Consider the following 22,697-nt stretch of genomic DNA (forward strand, 5'->3'; position numbering starts at 1 on the left):
CACCATCCAGTGTTCATTGGATTACAGGAGGTATTTAGCAGTCAGATTTTAGCTTCTGGACTTTTTTTTTTTTGGTCTCTTTACAGTGAACTGTCAAGAGCAAATGTATCCCCTCCTGCTGCTGAGCCAGTCAGCTGGAAGAACACTGTACTGCTTACCCCTGACCCCCCCCCCCCCCCCCCCACTCTCGCCCCAACTCACTCCCAGCCCACTCCCAGCCCAAACTCCCAGACTGAAAGATGAGAACATTTGGCTCGGATTAGGCGGATACTTGGCACTCCTAAACTAATGTAAAGCCTGGAGTTCTGAAAGTAAAGAGAAAGAGAGGAGGCTGAGGAGAGGGACACAGTGCAGAGACAGAAAGGAGGAGAAGGAGAGAAGAGCAGAGCTCACATTTAAAACACTGTGTTGTTAATGCAGGGAGGCAGGGTTATATACAGTAAGACAATCCAGGAGGGGCGTGGGAGAAACCAATTAGTGCAAAAGAGAAATACAATAAGAAAGAGGGAAAAGATTACTTTGCACGAAGATATTGCACCAAGATGTGAGAGAGGGGTAGAGAGATACAGAAAAGGAGGAGAAAGACAAAAAGGGAGAGCATAGTACAGGGAGGTGTGTGAGAGGAGTGAATATGCAGTGCATGTTTCTGTTCTCAGGGCTCAGGTTAACAAACTGCTGGTTGTGAGATACAGACACAGTGTCCATACTCAGGACACATTGGCTTCTGCACTCTGGCAGGTACCTCCTCTAGCAGACTTTTTCCTAGAGGGGTTTGAAGTTCCCTCTGGGAGGCACACCATGGATCTGAAAGGAGAGGATGACACTTGCAACAGGAGGACTAAATGCACATGGTGGCTTCTTGGACTGTTTGCTGGGGTGGTTTTGGTGGCTGGACTTTTCACTACTTCTGCATTAGAGGCTTGGAAGACACAGGTAAGAGTCAGAACCAGGTCAGATTCGTGCTCAGTCTGGGTTTGGGAGCAGGAACTGGAATCTTTATGTAAGCAGATCCTCGCCTGGCTTATTCTGCTATTAGTTTGTAAAGTGCTATGAACACTCCCAGCGTTGTAATTTATAAACGTGACTCTTGGAGGGCTCTTTTGTGGCAGTGCAGACAAATAAAAGAGGATTTGTGTCATAAAATGCAGAAAACCAAAATAACTCTGTAAAGTGAATTCCTAATCAGAGTAATTTCAAATGCTTTAAAAAAAACTGTATCCAGAACGTAATGCAATTAAACAAATGTTAGCAAATAAATAGGTTTTAATTAATAAGATGTATTTTGAGCTTAGCTATTACGAACCCATATATTTACTGTTACAAAAGTAGAAACATTTATGATAAAACATTTTGCTTCTTAGAGGGGCCTGAAATACATTGATCTGCAATGCATTGAAAGGGTTAAGTGAAATAAGTGCCTAATAGCTACAATCACGGGTGTCTGCTTCCTGCTGGTACATTATGTAATATCAGAGCTGGACAAATCCAGGCCGTTGATGAAAAGTTTATTCTAGAGTTGCTCTGCTGTGTAATGACTCCAATTTTGTATCAGTGTTTTCCCCTCTGAATGGAATCTGACTATGTGGCTGAGGGATCCGGCCGCTCCGTGGCCCCAACTGCAATACTGCAGTAAAACTCCAACAAAGGGATCTACAAATGAGACTTCGCTACATGTGGCTGGGCCATTTTACATGTATTTTGCCGACAGAAGCTGCTGAGCTTTAACATATACATGGCATTATTTAATAAGCAGGGCTAAGCTGTTGTGTCCCTTTGGGTCAATTTACTTGAATGGCTGTTAGGTGCCCTCTGGCTTAGCACTGCTCACTCATTGTAGCAGTATCTGCCACATTCATCATTCACCAATACAACAAGCTCTGGCAGACATGGAAGAAGTGGGCCACCTGATATTTAATCAGTTCCTTCAGATCAGCACACGCTTTTCTTGCTTCTTCTGCAGTGGTGGAACAGACTTGGTGCTGAGTCATGGGTCCTTTCATAACAATTCAGAATCTAATATCACAATTACAGAAATCTTGCAATCATTATGAATCCCCCAGATTAAATCAGGGTCTACTAAGCTTTTTTTTTTTTTTAATTATTACTATTATTATTATTATTATTATTTTAGAGGTAGAAACCACCCCAGAGAGAGAAGATTTTATCACTGGCTGCTCTATTAAACAAACATGTGTTTTGAGTTGCCCCAATAGACATGAATAGCAGTCATATTCATGTGTTTATTTGTCTACATACACCAAATAACCCAGTGTCTGTCTTTCATCGCACTGCTTGAGTCTGACTTGTGGCTCCAATGATTTATTTTTATTATCTCTAAGGTAGACTCTGTGGTGACTCCAAGCTCCATTCTCCAGCTGCCTCCTCACCTGAGGGCAAAGCGTTACACATTGACTCCCGGCCAGCTGAAATGGGACCATTTTAACATGACATACAGGTATGTGAAGGGAATCGGGCTGGGGGCAAAGGGAAGTCGTTTTAGTGAACCAGTGACATAAAGATGGACCTTCTTTTCCAGCTTGAAGAGGTACAGATGGTAGCAACCAAAAGTAACCAGTCTGTAATTGGCAACTTGAGTTATTGGTCTCTGCACATTACCAGTAATATTATTTATTAGTTACCCAAATCTTTTGCTCCTGTATGACATTAAAAAGAAGTATCTACAAGAATGTTAAATGTTCTTATACGTTTTACGTTGGCTGTTTCCATTGCAGACAACATTATCAAACACCAAAGGTAACTTTGTCCTCAACTTGGTAGACCAGTTACACACTGATGAATTTACTATACCAAAAACAAATCTTTCTTAGATATTGGTGATGGAAGCAATACTAGAAGCTGTGATCTTTTAACTCCAGCTTCTGTGCTTTGATAACCAAAACATTATTTACAAAAATGAGGACATGTAACATTTTCAAGATTGTCCCTAAATATATTAATATAGAATTCCTCAAACCTATGTCTGTATCCATGGCCCACTGATGCCACTGTACAATAAGTTTGTCACATTCTAGGCTAGAAGTTCCACGGCACATTGGCTTTGTGGATTTCTCCGTTTTCCCGACAGAATAGGATCCACTGCGCAAACATTTGATGATCTTTGATGATCATCGTGGACTCTTATTTCTTAATTCTTAACCATGGACAATGAGATATCACATGTAAATATAATTGTGATATTTTCCTATGGGTAATATTGTTAATTGTAGCTGTAACTGATGTGCATTGTTTACTATCATTCAAAGATGGGTAATGTACTCAAACCTGGTGGTATACCAAAATCTAAATTAAATAAACATTTTGGAATTACACGAAACAAGTATGATGATGGTAAAAATTCAGAATCCGTTAAAAATATTAATGTAAGCTAAATAAGATATACAAATATTATATGAGGTTTTTTTTTTTGTTTTGTTTATTTTAGCAATTCTGGGCAGTGATAACATCTCACGTAAAACCAGACAGACTCAGTTGTTGAACATGCAGATAGTCAGCATTGACATTATCAGATGAGGGTGACATGCCCAAACATGCAAAGGACTCAGGAGCTGAAATGTTAATAGCTCAACTGCATATCAAGATACATCTGAGGCTGGCTTGGGTTTTCAATGTAATTTGACTGCAGAATTGAAATAAATCCCATGAAACATTTAATTTTGAATGCCAGTGGGTTGCAAGTCACTCTAGAACAGTGTTTTTCAACCAGGGTTTCTAGGTACTCTTGGGTTCCCCGCACATCCCTAAAGGGTTCCCTGTCATTTTCAGATCATTTTAAAAATGTACCAAATACAGAAGAATGTACAATGCACCTGATCTCAGATGCGATATTAGAGAGGGTTGGGGGTCCTTACAATGCATCTGATCTCAGACACGCTGTTAGAGAGGGTTGGGGTTCCTTACAATGTAACTGCTCTAGAAGCATTGGGTCTAGTTATACTATAATGAAGACAGCAGCAGTTTTCAATTTGTGTGTCCATTTTAATTTTAGCTAAGAAACCTGATTTTCCACGATATGTGTCTCTTTCACATCTCAAAGACATTGGACACACTGGTTCCAACTGTTTTCATGGATAAGCAGATCTCCATCCACATCTGTCAAAACAGTGCTAAAATGTTAATCCCATCAACAGATAACAGATAATCCCATCAACAGATGATCTTATTTAAAATAAATTCCTAGTGCAAATGCCCCTTATCCCTTATGCAATGAGAGGGTGTTTCCCTTCCATGAATTCAGTGGGTAAGGTTCCCCCTTATTGCATAGTAAACAGGTACCACTTACAGTCACAGTTACTGTTATCCACACTCCCCAGCAAGCAATTCAGACCTAATTCTTTGTGGTTCTCAGCATGACATGGTTCTTGAATTTACAAAAGTTCACTAATTACAAAGGGAATTCGATCTTTCCTCTATGCAAACCCCAGCACCCTTATGACAGATACATATTATCTTAAATAAACCCGACTACTAATATTTTACTCTTCCTACTAATTCCTGAATTTTTGTATTCTTAACTCTATATTCTCCATTAATGAAATAAATATTGGGGGCTCTGAGACGAGGTGACAAGCGCACATGCAGGAGCTGCACTCTATGCATATACACATGGTAAACCCCATGACATTAAGCCAGAGATTGAATCTAGTGATCTACTCTTGATCACAAAGAACAGCTCTACACAAAAATACTGGGACACTCCATTTGGTTCCTTGCAGGATTGTCTCTTTCCCAAGGAATTTGATCAATGAAAGTGACACAAGGAAGGGCATTGCTGCAGCTTTCCACATGTGGAGTGAAGTCACGCCTTTCCACTTCAAGGAAGTCCCTGCAGACCAAGACAGTGACCTAAAGATTGGTAGGTGGCCCGGTTTGGCAGTGAACAGATGAAATAACTGGTTCCTTTGGGCCACAAGACACTTGTGCTGAGACACTTCTTGGGTGGTGGTGTGCATAACTTTTACAGTTCATAGTGATACTTGGGAGAAATAATGCCAGCATAAAGCATGTTACTGTAAGTTGGATTGGTTCATCGCTGTATTTCTGCTAAATGCTACATTTCTTATATTGAGTCTGTGTATACAGTGGTGTGAAATAGAAAGTACACCCTCTTTAAATTCTATGGTTTAACATATCAGGACATAATAACAATCATCTGTTCCTTAGCAGGTCTAACAATTAGGTAAATACAACCTCAGATGAACAACAACACATGACATATTACACCGTGTCATGATTTATTTAACAAAAATAAAGCCAACATGGAGAAGCTATGTGTGAAAAACTAAGTACACCCTTACTGCTTCCATAGGAATTAAGACGCTAAGTAGCAGACAGGTGCTGCTAATCAAATGCCCTTGATTAATTGATCATCAGCAAGTGTGACCACCTCTATAAAAGCTGAAGTTTTAGCAGTTTGGTGGTCTGGGGCATTCAGGTGGGTGTTAACACAATGCCAAGGAGGAAAGACATCAGCAATGATCTTAAGCAATTGTTGCTGCCCATCAATCTGGGAAGGGTTATAAGGCCATTTCCAAACAATTTAAAGTCCATCATTCAACAGTGAGAAAGATTATTCAAAAGTGGAAAACATTCAAGACAGTTGCCAATCTTCCCAGGAGTGGACGTCCCAGCAAATTCACCTCAAAGTCAGACCGTGCAATGCTCAGGGAAATTGCAAAAAAAACAAGAGTTACATCTCAGGCTCTACAGGCCTCTTTTAGCATGTCAAATGTTAAAGTTCATGACAGTACAAATAGAAAAAGACTGAACAAGTATGGTTTGTTTGGAAGGGTTGCCAGGTGAAAGCCTCTTCTCTAAAAAGAACATGGCAGCACGGCTTAGGTTTGCAAAGTTGCATCTGAACAAACCACAAGACTTCTGGAACAATGTCCTTTGGAGAATTTCGCCATAATGCACAGCGCCACGTTTGGCGAAAACCAAACACAGCATATCAGCACAAACACCTCATACCAACTGTCAAGCACGGTGGTGGAGGGGTGATGATTTGGGCTTGTTTTGCAGCCACAGGGCCTGGGAACCTTGCAGTCATTGAGTCGACCATGAATTCCTCTGTATACCAAAGTATTCTAGAGTCAAATGTGAGGGCATCTGTCCGACAGCTAAAGCTTGGCCGAAATTGGGTCATGCAACAGGACAATGATCCCAAGCACACCAGTAAATCTACAACAGAATGGCTGAAAAATAAAAGAATCAAGGTGTTGCAATGGCCCAGTCAAAGTCCAGACCTAAACCCGATTGAAATGCTGTGGCGGGACCTTAAGAGAGCTGTGCATAAACAAATGCCCGCAAACCTCAATCAACTGAAGCAACGTTCTAAAGAAGAATGGGCAAAAATTCCGCCACAATGATGTGAGCGACTGATAAAGTCATACAGAACATGATTACTTCAAGTTATTGCTGCTGAAGGTGGTTCTACAAGCTATTGAATCATATGGTATACTTAGTTTTTCACACATGGCTTCTTCATTTTGGCTTTATTTTTGTTAAATAAATCATGACACGGTGTAATATGTCATGTGTTGTTGTTCATCTGTGGTTGTATTTACCTAATTTTTAAACCTGCTAAGGAACAGATAATTGTTATTATGTCCTGATATGTAAAACCATAGAATTCATAGAATTCAAAGAGGGTGTGCTTTCTTTTTCACACAACTGTGTGTGTGTGTGTATATATATATATATGTATGTGTGTGTGTGTGTATATATATATATATATATATATATATATATATATATATATATATATATATATATAGCAAGATACATACAGCGCTACTTCAAACAATAATCCAACACAGTAATTAATATAAAAACTGTACCTGGCCAATTATAAAATAAACGAGAGGTATTAACCCTTAATAAACTGACTGACCCTAATCAATCTGCTGCCACTAACGCCCACGGCTCCACAATCGCCGATAGTAAATGTACAAAGAAGAATGACCTAGGCGCAAAAAAAAACAGGGAGAGAAAGAGAAAAAGAGAAAAAATACCATCATGGGGTAGTATATCAATTAATTAGAATCGCAGTATAGGTGAGATATGCACTTACAGCAAGCTTGGTTAATATACGCCTTTTATCCACTCTGGGATAAGGAACTCAGCTTGAAGATTTCTTGTATCTCTGCCAGGGACTCTCTGTACTTCCAAGCAGCTGACTTCGCAGTGCTTCACAGTGGTCGCGGTGTGCCTGAGTGTATAGATTCCGTCTTACAGACGGATCCCATACAGGGATAAGGTAGGGGAAAGGAACAGCATAGCATAAAACCTTTTATTAAAACAATGGTAAAACAACCTAAATAAGTAATCAACTCACACTTTGTGAGTTGTGTAAAAGCAGTTGAGAGCTTTGTATATGATACTACCCTATGATGTTTCTTTTTCTCTTTTTCTCTTTCTCTCCCTGTTTTTTTTGCGCCTAGGTCATTGTTCTTTTTATATATATATATATATATATATATATATATATATATATATTTTTTTTTTTATTATTATTATTTTTTTCATGTAGAGGTATCAGTATATATATATATATATATATAGTAATTCTGCACATTTTACATACATGCCAAGACATATATTTTACTCCTTTGAATATTATTGCTATTATATAGTACAGCGCTACATAGTGTCACAGTGCCAGATCATTGTAGGGGAGCATTACACAAGTGAATACCTAGACAGAGTATTACATTGAAGAGAGCTACTGGACATTTTGATTGTCTTATGTTACCAGGGTTCTATGGTATAAATCACACAGACTGCTTGGAGTCACGCATCCATCACTGCTTTGATGGAACGACTGGAGAGCTTGCACATGCCTACTTCCCGCAAACAGGAGAGATCCACTTTGATGACAGTGAATATTGGATCGTGGGGAACACAAGGTTCAGTTGGAAGAAAGGTACCATACTATGGGGTCTGTATTCAGTCTTTAGGGTTTATGTATCAAAAGAAAGTGCTGCAATTCTGGGACCAAAAAAATCTGCACTGTATGAAGCAAAGATGTCTTTCTTTAATAAATCTGGAGTATTTTTTTTGCTCCAGAATGTCACCACTTTTATCTTGATACACTACTGTTCCTAAAGGGGGGTTGCCCAATATTTCCTATATTTACTTATGAGCTTTAGATTGTTGGGGGCTGTGTTCCACTGTGTGATAATACCTTATATTCATGAAGATTCTTTTATTGCTTATACATTTTGCAGAATGTCAAGAATGTGTGATACACATCTACAGCCATATTATCATCTCCCTGTTTGAGCTCTGATAGCTTTAACCATTGATGACAATATACAATCGTATGACCTCACTTGCCTTCTGTTACAGAAGCTGTCTAGAAGACATTCATGCATGTCCCATCCTGCACACTACCTTTGTTTTCATTACATCTAATGTATGTTGAGGCCATACCAGGTCTCAAAGGTGTGATAAAATCACCAGCACACAGTACATATCGTGCCCAGATGACTGAAACATCTTTGCCGAACAATGTAGCGTCTCATATCACAGGAAACAGTTCTCCTCTGAGCAATACTAGAACAAGAACAGAACGTCCAAGCGTTATTAACCTGGCCCACATTAAACCATTAGCGCGCCAACCTGCTGCTGTTGTGGCATTTTGTTTGCTAGATTGGGTCACCTTCCTCATTCCTACAGCTGTTCACCAAAGCCGGTGCTAAGTAGCCAGATGCTGTGGAGCTGAGGACACTGCAAGACAGATGTATATTCAGCAGATGTCCTGTGCACACTTAATGTTGTACCTGGCCTCATCTTTTTAATGGCATTTTATGAGCACACAGCTGTTTATTTGATACAGACTATCTCTGAGGTTTCCCCTTTAATCATTAGCTTGCACACATTTGAACGTTGTAGCTGTGGCTCAGTGAAGGAAGTGGGTGACCGCCATCTTTGTTTAGTAGCAATTTTTCATCAGTCGAAATGATATATATAATATAGATTACTCACGATAACTTATTTAAGGTGTGGTTGAAACTGCCTTCACATTACAAAGCCAGTATAAGCATCCTCTCACTAATGAGACTCGAAAGGTTGAAACAGCTGTCTGTGAGTAGGGTTACTGGCTATGCATTTCTTTAACCCAGGCTGTGCTTAAAAGCTGTGTAATATGGCAGGCATAAGACTACTGCTTCTCTGCTTCCCAGCAAGACCTTTTAAGATCCATAATGAAATGAAGGGCCTTATTCTATAGCTACCCAAGCTGCTGGTTTGTACTCCAATGGGTTTTTTTGGCTGAAAACTGCCTGAACTGGTGCTCTGATATATAGAATTACATGCTAAATATATTGATTTTTGCGATCGGCCTGTTGCTAACCAAAATGTAATTATATGAGGGAATACAAGGTAAAACTACCTTTTAACAAAAAGGGGGAACAAAGACGTGAGTAGGATTGCCATTTGCCTTGTAAATGAGCGTTCTCCTTCTGTTCTCATAGCACAAATACAACATAATTACTAAATAAAATCATCCCACAAAAAGGATGTTTCCTTCCACATAAAACATGGGCCAAACAGGATTTCTCCATCCTGCAGCAGAATGGTTCTCTCCTGAACTTACCACATGACTCTGTACCTTTCCCCTCAAACCTCTTAGATTGTAAGCTCTTCGGGGCAGGGATTTCCTTTCTATTGTTTGATTTTGCTGCACTTACTGTATTCTTTGTGAAGCGCGGAGTATATTTTTGGCGCTATATAATATATATGCTCCCCCTGGGTTGTGAGAGTGCTATATAAATAAAGACACTGACCTCTGCTATGTCATGTAGCTGATCCTTTACCTGTCTTCATATTGATCAGATGAGACTTGTCTTTCTTAGGAGTCTGGCTCACAGACTTGGTTCACGTGGCAGCCCACGAGATTGGACATGCCCTGGGGCTCATGCATTCCCTCAATGGTAATGCCCTGATGCACATCAACGCCACGCTGACAGGGAAAAAGATCATCTCACAGGACGACATATGGGGAATCTACAGTCTGTATGGTGGGTCAGGATCACCTAGAGTGTTGGCCCTTCCTTTCTTTTATTGTCCCCCTGTTATATAATCAGTCTTCCTCTTTCATTGTGTCTGTATTGTTATTCTGAAACAAATGGATACATCTTCGCAGTTATTGATATATTTCCTCTCCTAAGTAATTCAGTTATTACCATTGAATTTACTAATTTCTCTCTATATATAGCAAATGCCTATAAATCGATTTTATACTATTTGTTTCTACAGAGGCGTTAAAATGTAGTATACAGAGAACATACATTTCAATTGCGCCTGTTTGGCTTCCACTGCACTACACTACCCCTACCCCTACACGTCACTACACTACCCCTACCCCTACACGTCACTACACTACCCCTACCCCTACACGTCACTACACTACCCCTACCCCTACATGTCACTAAACTACCCCTACCCCTACATGTCACTACACTACCCCTACACGTCACTACACTACCCCTACCCCTACACATCACTACACTACCCCTACCCCTACACGTCACTACCCCTACCCCTACACTACCCCTACCCCTACATGTCACTACACTACCACTACATGTCACTACACTACCACTACCCCTACATGCTACTACACTACCACTACCCCTACATGTCACTACACTACCACTACCCCTACCCCTACATGTCACTACACTACCACTACCCCTACCCCTACATGTCACTACACTACCACTACCACTACCCCTACATGTCACTACACTACCACTACCCCTACATGTCACTACACTACCCCTACCCCTACATGTCACTACACTACCACGACCACTACCCCTACATGTCACTACACTACCACTACCCCTACATGTCGCTACACTACCACTACCCCTACATGTCACTACACTACCCCTACCCCTACATGTCACTACACTACCACTACCCCTACCCCTACATGTCACTACACTACCCCTACCCTACATGTCACTACACTACCCCTACCCCTACATGTCACTACACTACCACTACCCCTACATGTCACTACACTACCACTACCCCTACATGTCACTACACTACCCCTACATGTCACTACACTACCCCTACCCCTACATGTCACTACACTACCCCTACCCCTACATGTCACTACACTACCACTACCCCTACATGTCACTACACTACCCCTACCCCTACATGTCACTACACTACCACTACCCCTACATGTCACTACACTACCACTACCCCTACATGTCACTACACTACCCCTACATGTCACTACACTACCACTACCCCTACATGTCACTACACTACCACTACCCCTACATGTCACTACACTACCACTACTCCTACATGTCACTACACTACCACTACCCCTACCCCTACATGTCACTACACTACCACTACCCCTACATGTCACTACACTACCACTACTCCTACATGTCACTACACTACCACTACCCCTACATGTCACTACACTACCACTACCCCTACATGTCACTACACTACCACTACCACTACCCCTACATGTCACTACACTACCACTACCCCTACATGTCACTACACTACCACTACCACTACCCCTACATGTCACTACACTACCCCTACCCCTACATGTCACTACACTACCACTACCCCTACATGTCACTACACTACCACTACCCCTACCCCTACATGTCACTACACTACCACTACCCCTACCCCTACATGTCACTACACTACCACTACCACTACCACTACCACTACATGTCACTACACTACCACTACCCCTACATGTCACTACACTACCACTACCACTACCCCTACATGTCACTACACTACCCCTACCCCTACATGTCACTACACTACCACTACCCCTACATGTCACTACACTACCACTACCCCTACATGTCACTACACTACCACTACCACTACCCCTACATGTCACTACACTACCCCTACATGTCACTACACTACCACTACCCCTACCCCTACATGTCACTACACTACCACTACCCCTACCCCTACCCCTACATGTCACTACACTACCCCTACCCCTACATGTCACTACACTACCACTACCCCTACATGTCACTACACTACCCCTACATGTCACTACACTACCACTACCCCTACATGTCACTACACTACCACTACCCCTACCCCTACATGTCACTACACTACCACTACCACTACATGTCACTACACTACCACTACCCCTACATGTCACTACACTACCACTACCACTACCCCTACATGTCACTACACTACCCCTACCCCTACATGTCACTACACTACCACTACCCCTACATGTCACTACACTACCACTACCCCTACATGTCACTACACTACCACTACCACTACCCCTACATGTCACTACACTACCCCTACATGTCACTACACTACCACTACCCCTACCCCTACATGTCACTACACTACCACTACCCCTACCCCTACATGTCACTACACTACCCCTACCCCTACATGTCACTACACTACCACTACCCCTACATGTCACTACACTATCACTACCCCTACATGTCACTACACTACCACTACCCCTACATGTCACTACACTACCACTACATGTCACTACACTACCACTACCCCTACCCCTACATGTCACTACACTACCACTACCCCTACCCCTACATGTCACTACACTACCCCTACCCCTACATGTCACTACACTATCACTACCCCTACCCCTACATGTCACTACACTACCCCTACCCCTACATGTCACTACACTACCCCTACCCCTACATGTCACTACACTACCCCTACCCCTACATGTCACTACACTACCACTACCCCTACCCCTACATGTCACTACACTATCACTACCCCTACCCCTACATGTCACTACACTACCACTACCCCTACATGTCACTACACTACCACTACCCCTACATGTCACTACACTACCACTACCCCTACATGTCACTACACTACCACTACCCCTACATGTCACTACACTACCACTACCCCTACCCCTACATGTCACTACACTACCACTACCCTTACATGTCACTACACTACCACTACCCCTACATGTCACTACACTACCACTACCCCTACATGTCACTACACTACCACTACCCCTACATGTCACTACACTACCACTACTCCTACATGTCACTACACTACCCCTACCCCTACATGTCACTACACTACCACTACCCCTACCCCTACATGTCACTACACTACCACTACCCCTACCACTACATGTCGCTACACTACCACTACCACTACATGTCACTACACTACCACTACCCCTACATGTCACTACACTACCCCTACATGTCACTACACTACCACTACCCCTACATGTCACTACACTACCACTACCACTACATGTCACTACACTACCACTACCCCTACATGTCACTACACTACCACTACCACTACCCCTACATGTCACTACACTATCACTACCCCTACATGTCACTACACTACCACTACCCCTACCCCTACATGTCACTACACTACCACTACCCCTACATGTCACTACACTATCACTACCCCTACATGTCACTACACTACCACTACTCCTATATGTCACTACACTACCACTACCCCTACATGTCACTACACTACCACTACCGCTACATGTCACTACACTACCACTACCCCTACATGTCACTACACTACCACTACTCCTACATGTCACTACACTACCCCTACCCCTACATGTCACTACACTACCCCTACCCCTACATGTCACTACACTACCACTACCCCTACCCCTACATGTCACTACACTACCACTACCCCTACCCCTACATGTCACTACACTACCACTACCCCTACATGTCACTACACTACCACTACCCCTACATGTCACTACACTACCACTACCCCTACATGTCACTACACTACCACTACATGTCACTACACTACCACTACCCCTACATGTCACTACACTACCACTACATGTCACTACACTACCACTACCCCTACCCCTACATGTCACTACACTACCACTACCACTACATGTCACTACACTACCACTACCCCTACATGTCACTACACTACCACTACCCCTACCCCTACATGTCACTACACTACCACTACCCCTACATGTCACTACACTACCACTACCCCTACATGTCACTACACTACCACTACCCCTACATGTCACTACACTACCACTACCCCTACATGTCACTACATTACCACTACACTACATGTCACTACACTACCACTACCCCTACATGTCACTACACTACCACTACCCCTACATGTCACTACACTACCACTACCCCTACCCCTACATGTCACTACACTACCCCTACCCCTACATGTCACTACACTACCCCTACCCCTACATGTCACTACACTACCACTACCACTACATGTCACTACACTACCACTACCACTACCCATACATGTCACTACACTACCCCTACCCCTACATGTCACTACACTACCACTACCCCTACATGTCACTACACTACCACTACCCCTACATGTCACTACACTACCCCTACCCCTACATGTCACTACACTACCACTACCCCTACATGTCACTACACTACCACTACCACTACCCCTACATGTCACTACACTACCCCTACCCCTACATGTCACTACACTACCACTACCCCTACATGTCACTACACTACCACTACCCCTACATGTCACTACACTACCACTACCCCTACATGTCACTACACTACCACTACCACTACATGTCACTACACTACCACTACCCCTACATGTCACTACACTACCCCTACCCCTACATGTCACTACACTACCCCTACCCCTACATGTCACTACACTACCCCTACCCCTACATGTCACTACACTATCACTACCACTACCCCTACATGTCACTACACTACCATTACCCCTACATGTCACTACACTACCACTACCCCTACATGTCACTACACTACCCCTACCCCTACATGTCACTACACTACCACTACCCCTACATGTCACTACACTACCCCTACCCCTACATGTCACTACACTACCACTACCCCTACATGTCACTACACTACCACTACCCCTACATGTCACTACACTACCACTACCACTACATGTCACTACACTACCACTACCCCTACATGTCACTACACTACCCCTACCCCTACATGTCACTACACTACCCCTACCCCTACATGTCACTACACTACCCCTACCCCTACATGTCACTACACTACCCCTACCCCTACATATCACTACACTATCACTACCACTACCCCTACATGTCACTACACTACCACTACCCCTACATGTCACTACACTACCACTACCACTACATGTCACTACACTACCACTACCCCTACATGTCACTACACTACCCCTACCCCTACATGTCACTACACTACCCCTACCCCTACATGTCACTACACTACCACTACCCCTACATGTCACTACACTACCACTACCCCTACATGTCACTACACTACCCCTACCCCTACATGTCACTACATTACCACTACCCCTACATGTCACTACACTACCACTACCCCTACCCCTACATGTCACTACACTACCCCTACATGTCACTACACTACCACTACCCCTACATGTCACTACACTACCACTACCCCTACCCCTACATGTCACTACACTACCACTACCCCTACATGTCACTACACTACCCCTACCCCTACATGTCACTACACTACCCCTACCCCTACATGTCACTACACTACCCCTACCCCTACACCTACATGTCACTACACTACCCCTACCCCTACATGTCACTACACTACCACTACCCCTACATGTCACTACACTACCACTACCCCTACATGTCACTACACTACCACTACCCCTACATGTCACTACACTACCACTACCCCTACATGTCACTACACTACCACTACCCCTACATGTCACTACACTACCACTACCCCTACCCCTACATGTCACTACACTATCACTACCACTACCCCTACATGTCACTACACTACCATTACCCCTACATGTCACTACACTACCACTACCCCTACATGTCACTACACTACCACTACCACTACCCCTACATGTCACTACACTACCACTACCACTACATGTCACTACACTACCACTACATGTCACTACACTACCACTACCCCTACATGTCACTACATTACCACTACCCCTACATGTCACTACACTACCACTACCCCTACCCCTACATGTCACTACACTACCACTACCCCTACATGTCACTACACTACCACTACCCCTACATGTCACTACACTACCACTACCCCTACATGTCACTACACTACCACTACCCCTACATGTCACTACACTACCACTACCACTACATGTCACTACACTACCACTACCACTACCCCTACATGTCACTACACTACCACTACCACTACTTGTCACTACACTACCACTACCCCTACATGTCACTACACTACCACTACCACTACATGTCACTACACTACCACTACCCCTACATGTCACTACACTACCACTACCACTACCCCTACATCTCACTACACTACCACTACCCCTACATGTCACTACACTACCACTACCCCTACATGTCACTACACTATCACTACCCCTACATGTCACTACACTACCACTACCCCTACATGTCACTACACTACCACTACTCCTACATGTCACTACACTACCACTACCCCTACATGTCACTACACTACCACTACTCCTACATGTCACTACACTACCACTACCCCTACCCCTACATGTCACTACACTACCCCTACATGTCACTACACTACCACTACTCCTACATGTCACTACACTACCACTACCCCTACATGTCACTACACTACCACTACCCCTACCCCTACATGTCACTACACTACCACTACTCCTACATGTCACTACACTACCACTACATGTCACTACACTACCACTACCCCTACCCCTACATGTCACTACACTACCCCTACATGTCACTACACTACCACTACTCCTACATGTCACTACACTACCACTACCCCTACATGTCACTACACTACCACTACCCCTACCCCTACATGTCACTACACTACCACTACCCCTACATGTCACTACACTACCACTACCCCTACATCTCACTACACTACCACTACATGTCACTACACTACCACTACCCCTACATGTCACTACACTACCACTACTCCTACATGTCACTACACTACCACTACCCCTACATGTCACTACACTACCACTACATGTCACTACACTACCACTACCCCTACCCCTACATGTCACTACACTACCCCTACCCCTACATGTCACTACACTACCACTACCCCTACCCCTACATGTCACTACACTACCCCTACCCCTACATGTCACTACACTACCACTACCCCTACCACTACATGTCACTACACTACCACTACCCCTACATGTCACTACACTACCCCTACATGTCACTACACTACCCCTACATGTCACTACACTACCACTACCCCTACATGTCACTACACTACCACTACCACTACATGTCACTACACTACCACTACCCCTACATGTCACTACACTACCACTACCACTACATGTCACTACACTACCACTACCCCTACATGTCACTACACTACCACTACCCCTACATGTCACTACACTATCACTACCCCTACATGTCACTACACTACCCCTACATGTCACTACACTACCACTACCCCTACCCCTACAAGTCACTACACTACCACTACCCCTACATGTCACTACACTACCCCTACATGTCACTACACTACCACTACCACTACATGTCACTACACTACCACTACCACTACACCTACATGTCACTACACTACCACTACCCCTACATGTCACTACACTACCACTACATGTCACTACACTACCACTACCACTACATGTCACTACACTACCACTACCCCTACATGTCACTACACTACCACTACCCCTACATGTCACTACACTACCCCTACCCCTACATGTCACTACACTACCACTACCCCTACATGTCACTACACTACCACTACATGTCACTACACTACCACTACCCCTACATGTCACTACACTACCACTACTCCTACATGTCACTACACTACCACTACCCCTACATGTCACTACACTACCACTACTCCTACATGTCACTACACTACCACTACCCCTACCCCTACATGTCACTACACTACCCCTACATGTCACTACACTACCACTACTCCTACATGTCACTACACTACCACTACCCCTACATGTCACTACACTACCACTACCCCTACCCCTACATGTCACTACACTACCACTACTCCTACATGTCACTACACTACCACTACATGTCATTACACTACCACTACCCCTACCCCTACATGTCACTACACTACCCCTACATGTCACTACACTACCACTACTCCTACATGTCACTACACTACCACTACCCCTACATGTCACTACACTACCACTACCCCTACCCCTACATGTCACTACACTACCACTACCCCTACATGTCACTACACTACCACTACCCCTACATCTCACTACACTACCACTACATGTCACTACACTACCACTACCCCTACATGTCACTACACTACCACTACTCCTACATGTCACTACACTACCACTACCCCTACATGTCACTACACTACCACTACTCCTACATGTCACTACACTACCACTACCCCTACCCCTACATGTCACTACACTACCCCTACATGTCACTACACTACCACTACCCCTACCCCTACATGTCACTACACTACCCCTACATGTCACTACACTACCACTACCCCTACCACTACATGTCACTACACTACCACTACCCCTACATGTCACTACACTACCCCTACATGTCACTACACTACCCCTACATGTCACTACACTACCACTACCCCTACATGTCACTACACTACCACTACCACTACATGTCACTACACTACCACTACCCCTACATGTCACTACACTACCACTACCCCTACATGTCACTACACTACCACTACCCCTACATGTCACTACACTATCACTACCACTACCCCTACATGTCACTACACTACCACTACCCCTACATGTCACTACACTATCACTACCACTACCCCTACATGTCACTACACTACCACTACCCCTACATGTCACTACACTACCACTACCCCTACATGTCACTACACTACCCCTACATGTCACTACACTACCACTACCCCTACCCCTACAAGTCACTACACTACCACTACCCCTACATGTCACTACACAACCCCTACATGTCACTACACTACCACTACCACTACATGTCACTACACTACCACTACCACTACACCTACATGTCACTACACTACCACTACCCCTACATGTCACTACACTACCACTACATGTCACTACACTACCACTACCACTACATGTCACTACACTACCACTACCCCTACATGTCACTACACTACCACTACTCCTACATGTCACTACACTACCACTACCCCTACATGTCACTACACTACCACTACTCCTACATGTCACTACACTACCACTACCCCTACCCCTACATGTCACTACACTACCCCTACCCCTACATGTCACTACACTACCACTACCCCTACCCCTACATGTCACTACACTACCCCTACATGTCACTACACTACCACTACCCCTACCACTACATGTCACTACACTACCACTACCCCTACATGTCACTACACTACCCCTACATGTCACTACACTACCACTACCCCTACATGTCACTACACTACCACTACCACTACATGTCACTACACTACCACTACCCCTACATGTCACTACACTACCACTACCACTACATGTCACTACACTACCACTACCCCTACATGTCACTACACTACCACTACCCCTACATGTCACTACACTATCACTACCACTACCCCTACATGTCACTACACTACCACTACCCCTACATGTCACTACACTATCACTACCACTACCCCTACATGTCACTACACTACCACTACCCCTACATGTCACTACACTACCACTACCCCTACATGTCACTACACTACCCCTACATGTTACTACACTACCACTACCCCTACCCCTACAAGTCACTACACTACCACTACCCCTACATGTCACTACACTACCCCTACATGTCACTACACTACCACTACCACTACATGTCACTACACTACCACTACCTCTACACCTACATGTCACTACACTACCACTACCCCTACATGTCACTACACTACCACTACATGTCACTACACTACCACTACCACTACATGTCACTACACTACCACTACCCCTACATGTCACTACACTACCACTACCCCTACATGTCACTACACTACCACTACCCCTACATGTCACTACACTACCACTACCCCTACATGTCACTACACTACCACTACCCCTACATGTCACTACACTACCACTACCACTACATGTCACTACACTACCACTACACTACCCTACCACTGGCTTCGCTATGCATTATAGCCTTTATAATTACTAAATGGTGCGATTCCATGACACCTTGTAGCGCCAGAAGACACCATACAGCCCATTCGCCTTGTACATCTTTGTCCTAGCAGTGGTTTGCCATTCATATTGTAAATAATGACCATGTGGATAGATAGAGGCTATAGAACACGTATAAAACAGTGCTGTTTATCTGATCAAAAATGATCAAACTGAAAAGTTATCCACATGGTCTCTACATGTGACCTTCAAACTGCAGGGTTATCCCTTTAAATACGGTGCTGTTTCATCATTTCACCAATGTGTTGTCATTAAAATAAAATAAAAAAATAAAGAAGATTCAAGAGTCCAAAATGAAATGGCTTTTAACAGTTATAGCAAATGATTGTTGGATCTCCTTTGTTTTAGGTTGCAAGGATAGGTACTTAATATGTGCAACATGGGCTCAGAAAGGATTCTGTGACTCCAGGAGAAGGCCGATGAAGAAGTATTGCCCTTACAGCTGTGATTTCTGCTACGGTACAGTGTCTGTGCTAAGAGGCTAACTCTGACTGCATTTCATTCTGTAGCATTTGCAAGCAATACATTCTACTGTCTTAATCTACTGATGTCTTATACAGTGTTGCTGTTGTTTCTCAACAGCATTTCCATTTCCAACCAAATTGCCCACCCCAGCACCACCCAGAACTAAAATCCGGATGGTCCCTGAAGGCAGGAATGTTACCTTCAGATGCGGGAAAAAAATTATACATAAGAAAGGCAAAGTTTAGTAAGTATCTTTAAGTGCTTTTATTTTGCCTTTTGATAACCCGCCACCGGTGGTAACCTGGTATGTTCTAAGTAAGAGGTTTCGTTATAAAGGGGTCTCCTGGAGCGGTTGTACATTTCTGCCAAGATTATGACCTTTTTGACTTTCTGGTGCCGATTTCCATTTCTGTAGCATATAAAAGAGACAGAGCTTGAACTGGGCATGAAAATGGTCCTGCACACTTTCTACTGAACGTTCTACAGCTTCCCCACTGCCACAATGCAGTAACGCAAAAATCCTCTATTGTGGACATATGATATTGTTAAAAGCTCTGGTGTGATAAATTAATTAATTGATTACGGGATTGTTTAATAATTGTTTTTAGAAATAAAAGGCCCAATTGCCACTGAGGAAATTTCTATGTCGGTTAAACCATAGAGGTCCAAACTAATTTATCTGCTTCATCTTGACCACATCAGTAACAGCGCAGTTCTGTGCGGCATATTAAATACACAATGGAAGACAATACACAAATTGTTGATAATCCAACAGTTTTGCTCTATCCAGGTTATATATTTGTGATCGCAATACTGGACTAATAAATGACAAGCCCTGTGTGTACTACATTATAGCTTAGATGGCCTGGGTTTATACACTTGCTGTACAAGTCAATCATTACATTAACCACTAAACTTCTCCCAGTCTCTTTGCTGCTTAAAGAGGACTTTGTTGCATTGTCTATGAAGCGTGAGTCCATCTCCAGTATAGGTTAAACCTATACTGTGTCAGTGGTTTAACTATTCCCGCAGTGCTGTAAATCAGTGGCACTAATTATACTCCCAATCAGATTTTATACACTACAAATGAATGCTGTATTGTACTGTATTGGTACAATGTTAACCTCTCTCTCCTCTCGTCGACTCTGTCCTCCACTTTCAACTCTCTTCTCTGTCCACCCTCTCGACCTCCCCCCAACTGCCTTCACAGCTCAAGAAATTGACATTATAAGGCCGAGTCCATAGAAGGACAGGCCGTGCTGAGGCGTGCGGACGCTCAGCGCTGAGTCCCTGCATCCTCAATGAGGATGCCTTCAGAGGGGGCTCGCGCGAGCGTCCGCAGGCGTGCTCAGGCTTTGGAGTTTTCAGCCGAGCGCCAAGCTGTTTTTCAGCGCGCTGTCGGCTGAAAACCTCCAATGAGAGCGGGGCTGCGTCAACGTCACTGCGCCGTGACGTTGACGTCAGTGCGTCGCGGGCGATTGGCCCAGCGACGTCACTGCCCCGCCTCCCTCAGTCTCCCCCCACCTCCGATCGCGGACGCTGGCTCGCCTGTATGTGCATGGAATCGCACAGCTTCTGCAGGCGAGCCTCAGCGCGGTGCAGCACGGCTCCCCCCCTCTATGGCCCGGGCCTTTGGAATAATGTATCACAGTCTACCCTCAACCATGCAGACATGTCCCCTATTTGCCTGAAAGCTACATAATTGTCTGGTTACTGAAGAGGAAGTGTCCCAACTACTCCACTCCTCCCCCCTCTACAACTACTCGCCGTGATACTATTCCTTCACATCTTCTTCGATCCCTCTCCACCACAATAATTTCCACTTTGAGTCACCTTTAATCTCTCTCTCAGCACAGGATCATTTCCTTGAACTT

At 44.0% G+C, this 22,697-nt stretch overlaps 1 protein-coding gene across 2 annotated transcripts in view; it reads left to right on the forward strand.

Annotated features, from left to right (window-relative positions):
* Window positions 1–222: 222 nt before the first annotated feature.
* The window catches only part of MMP23B (matrix metallopeptidase 23B), a 28,764-nt gene continuing 6,289 nt past the window's right edge, over window positions 223–22,697 (forward strand). The window contains exons 1-7 of one of the 2 annotated variants that reach the window (XM_075604822.1): window positions 223–933; window positions 2,344–2,455; window positions 4,734–4,873; window positions 7,775–7,942; window positions 9,876–10,040; window positions 20,707–20,817; window positions 20,941–21,067. In XM_075604822.1, the coding sequence (XP_075460937.1) occupies window positions 843–933; window positions 2,344–2,455; window positions 4,734–4,873; window positions 7,775–7,942; window positions 9,876–10,040; window positions 20,707–20,817; window positions 20,941–21,067 (914 nt within the window). In that variant the 5' untranslated portion in view covers window positions 223–842. Of the gene's footprint in view, window positions 934–2,339; window positions 2,456–4,733; window positions 4,874–7,774; window positions 7,943–9,875; window positions 10,041–20,706; window positions 20,818–20,940; window positions 21,068–22,697 lie in introns of both variants that reach the window. The other variant, XM_075604820.1, reaches the window with a different exon arrangement.

Source organism: Ascaphus truei, chromosome 6 (genome assembly GCF_040206685.1).
Source record: "Ascaphus truei isolate aAscTru1 chromosome 6, aAscTru1.hap1, whole genome shotgun sequence".
Lineage (NCBI taxonomy): Eukaryota > Metazoa > Chordata > Amphibia > Anura > Ascaphidae > Ascaphus > Ascaphus truei.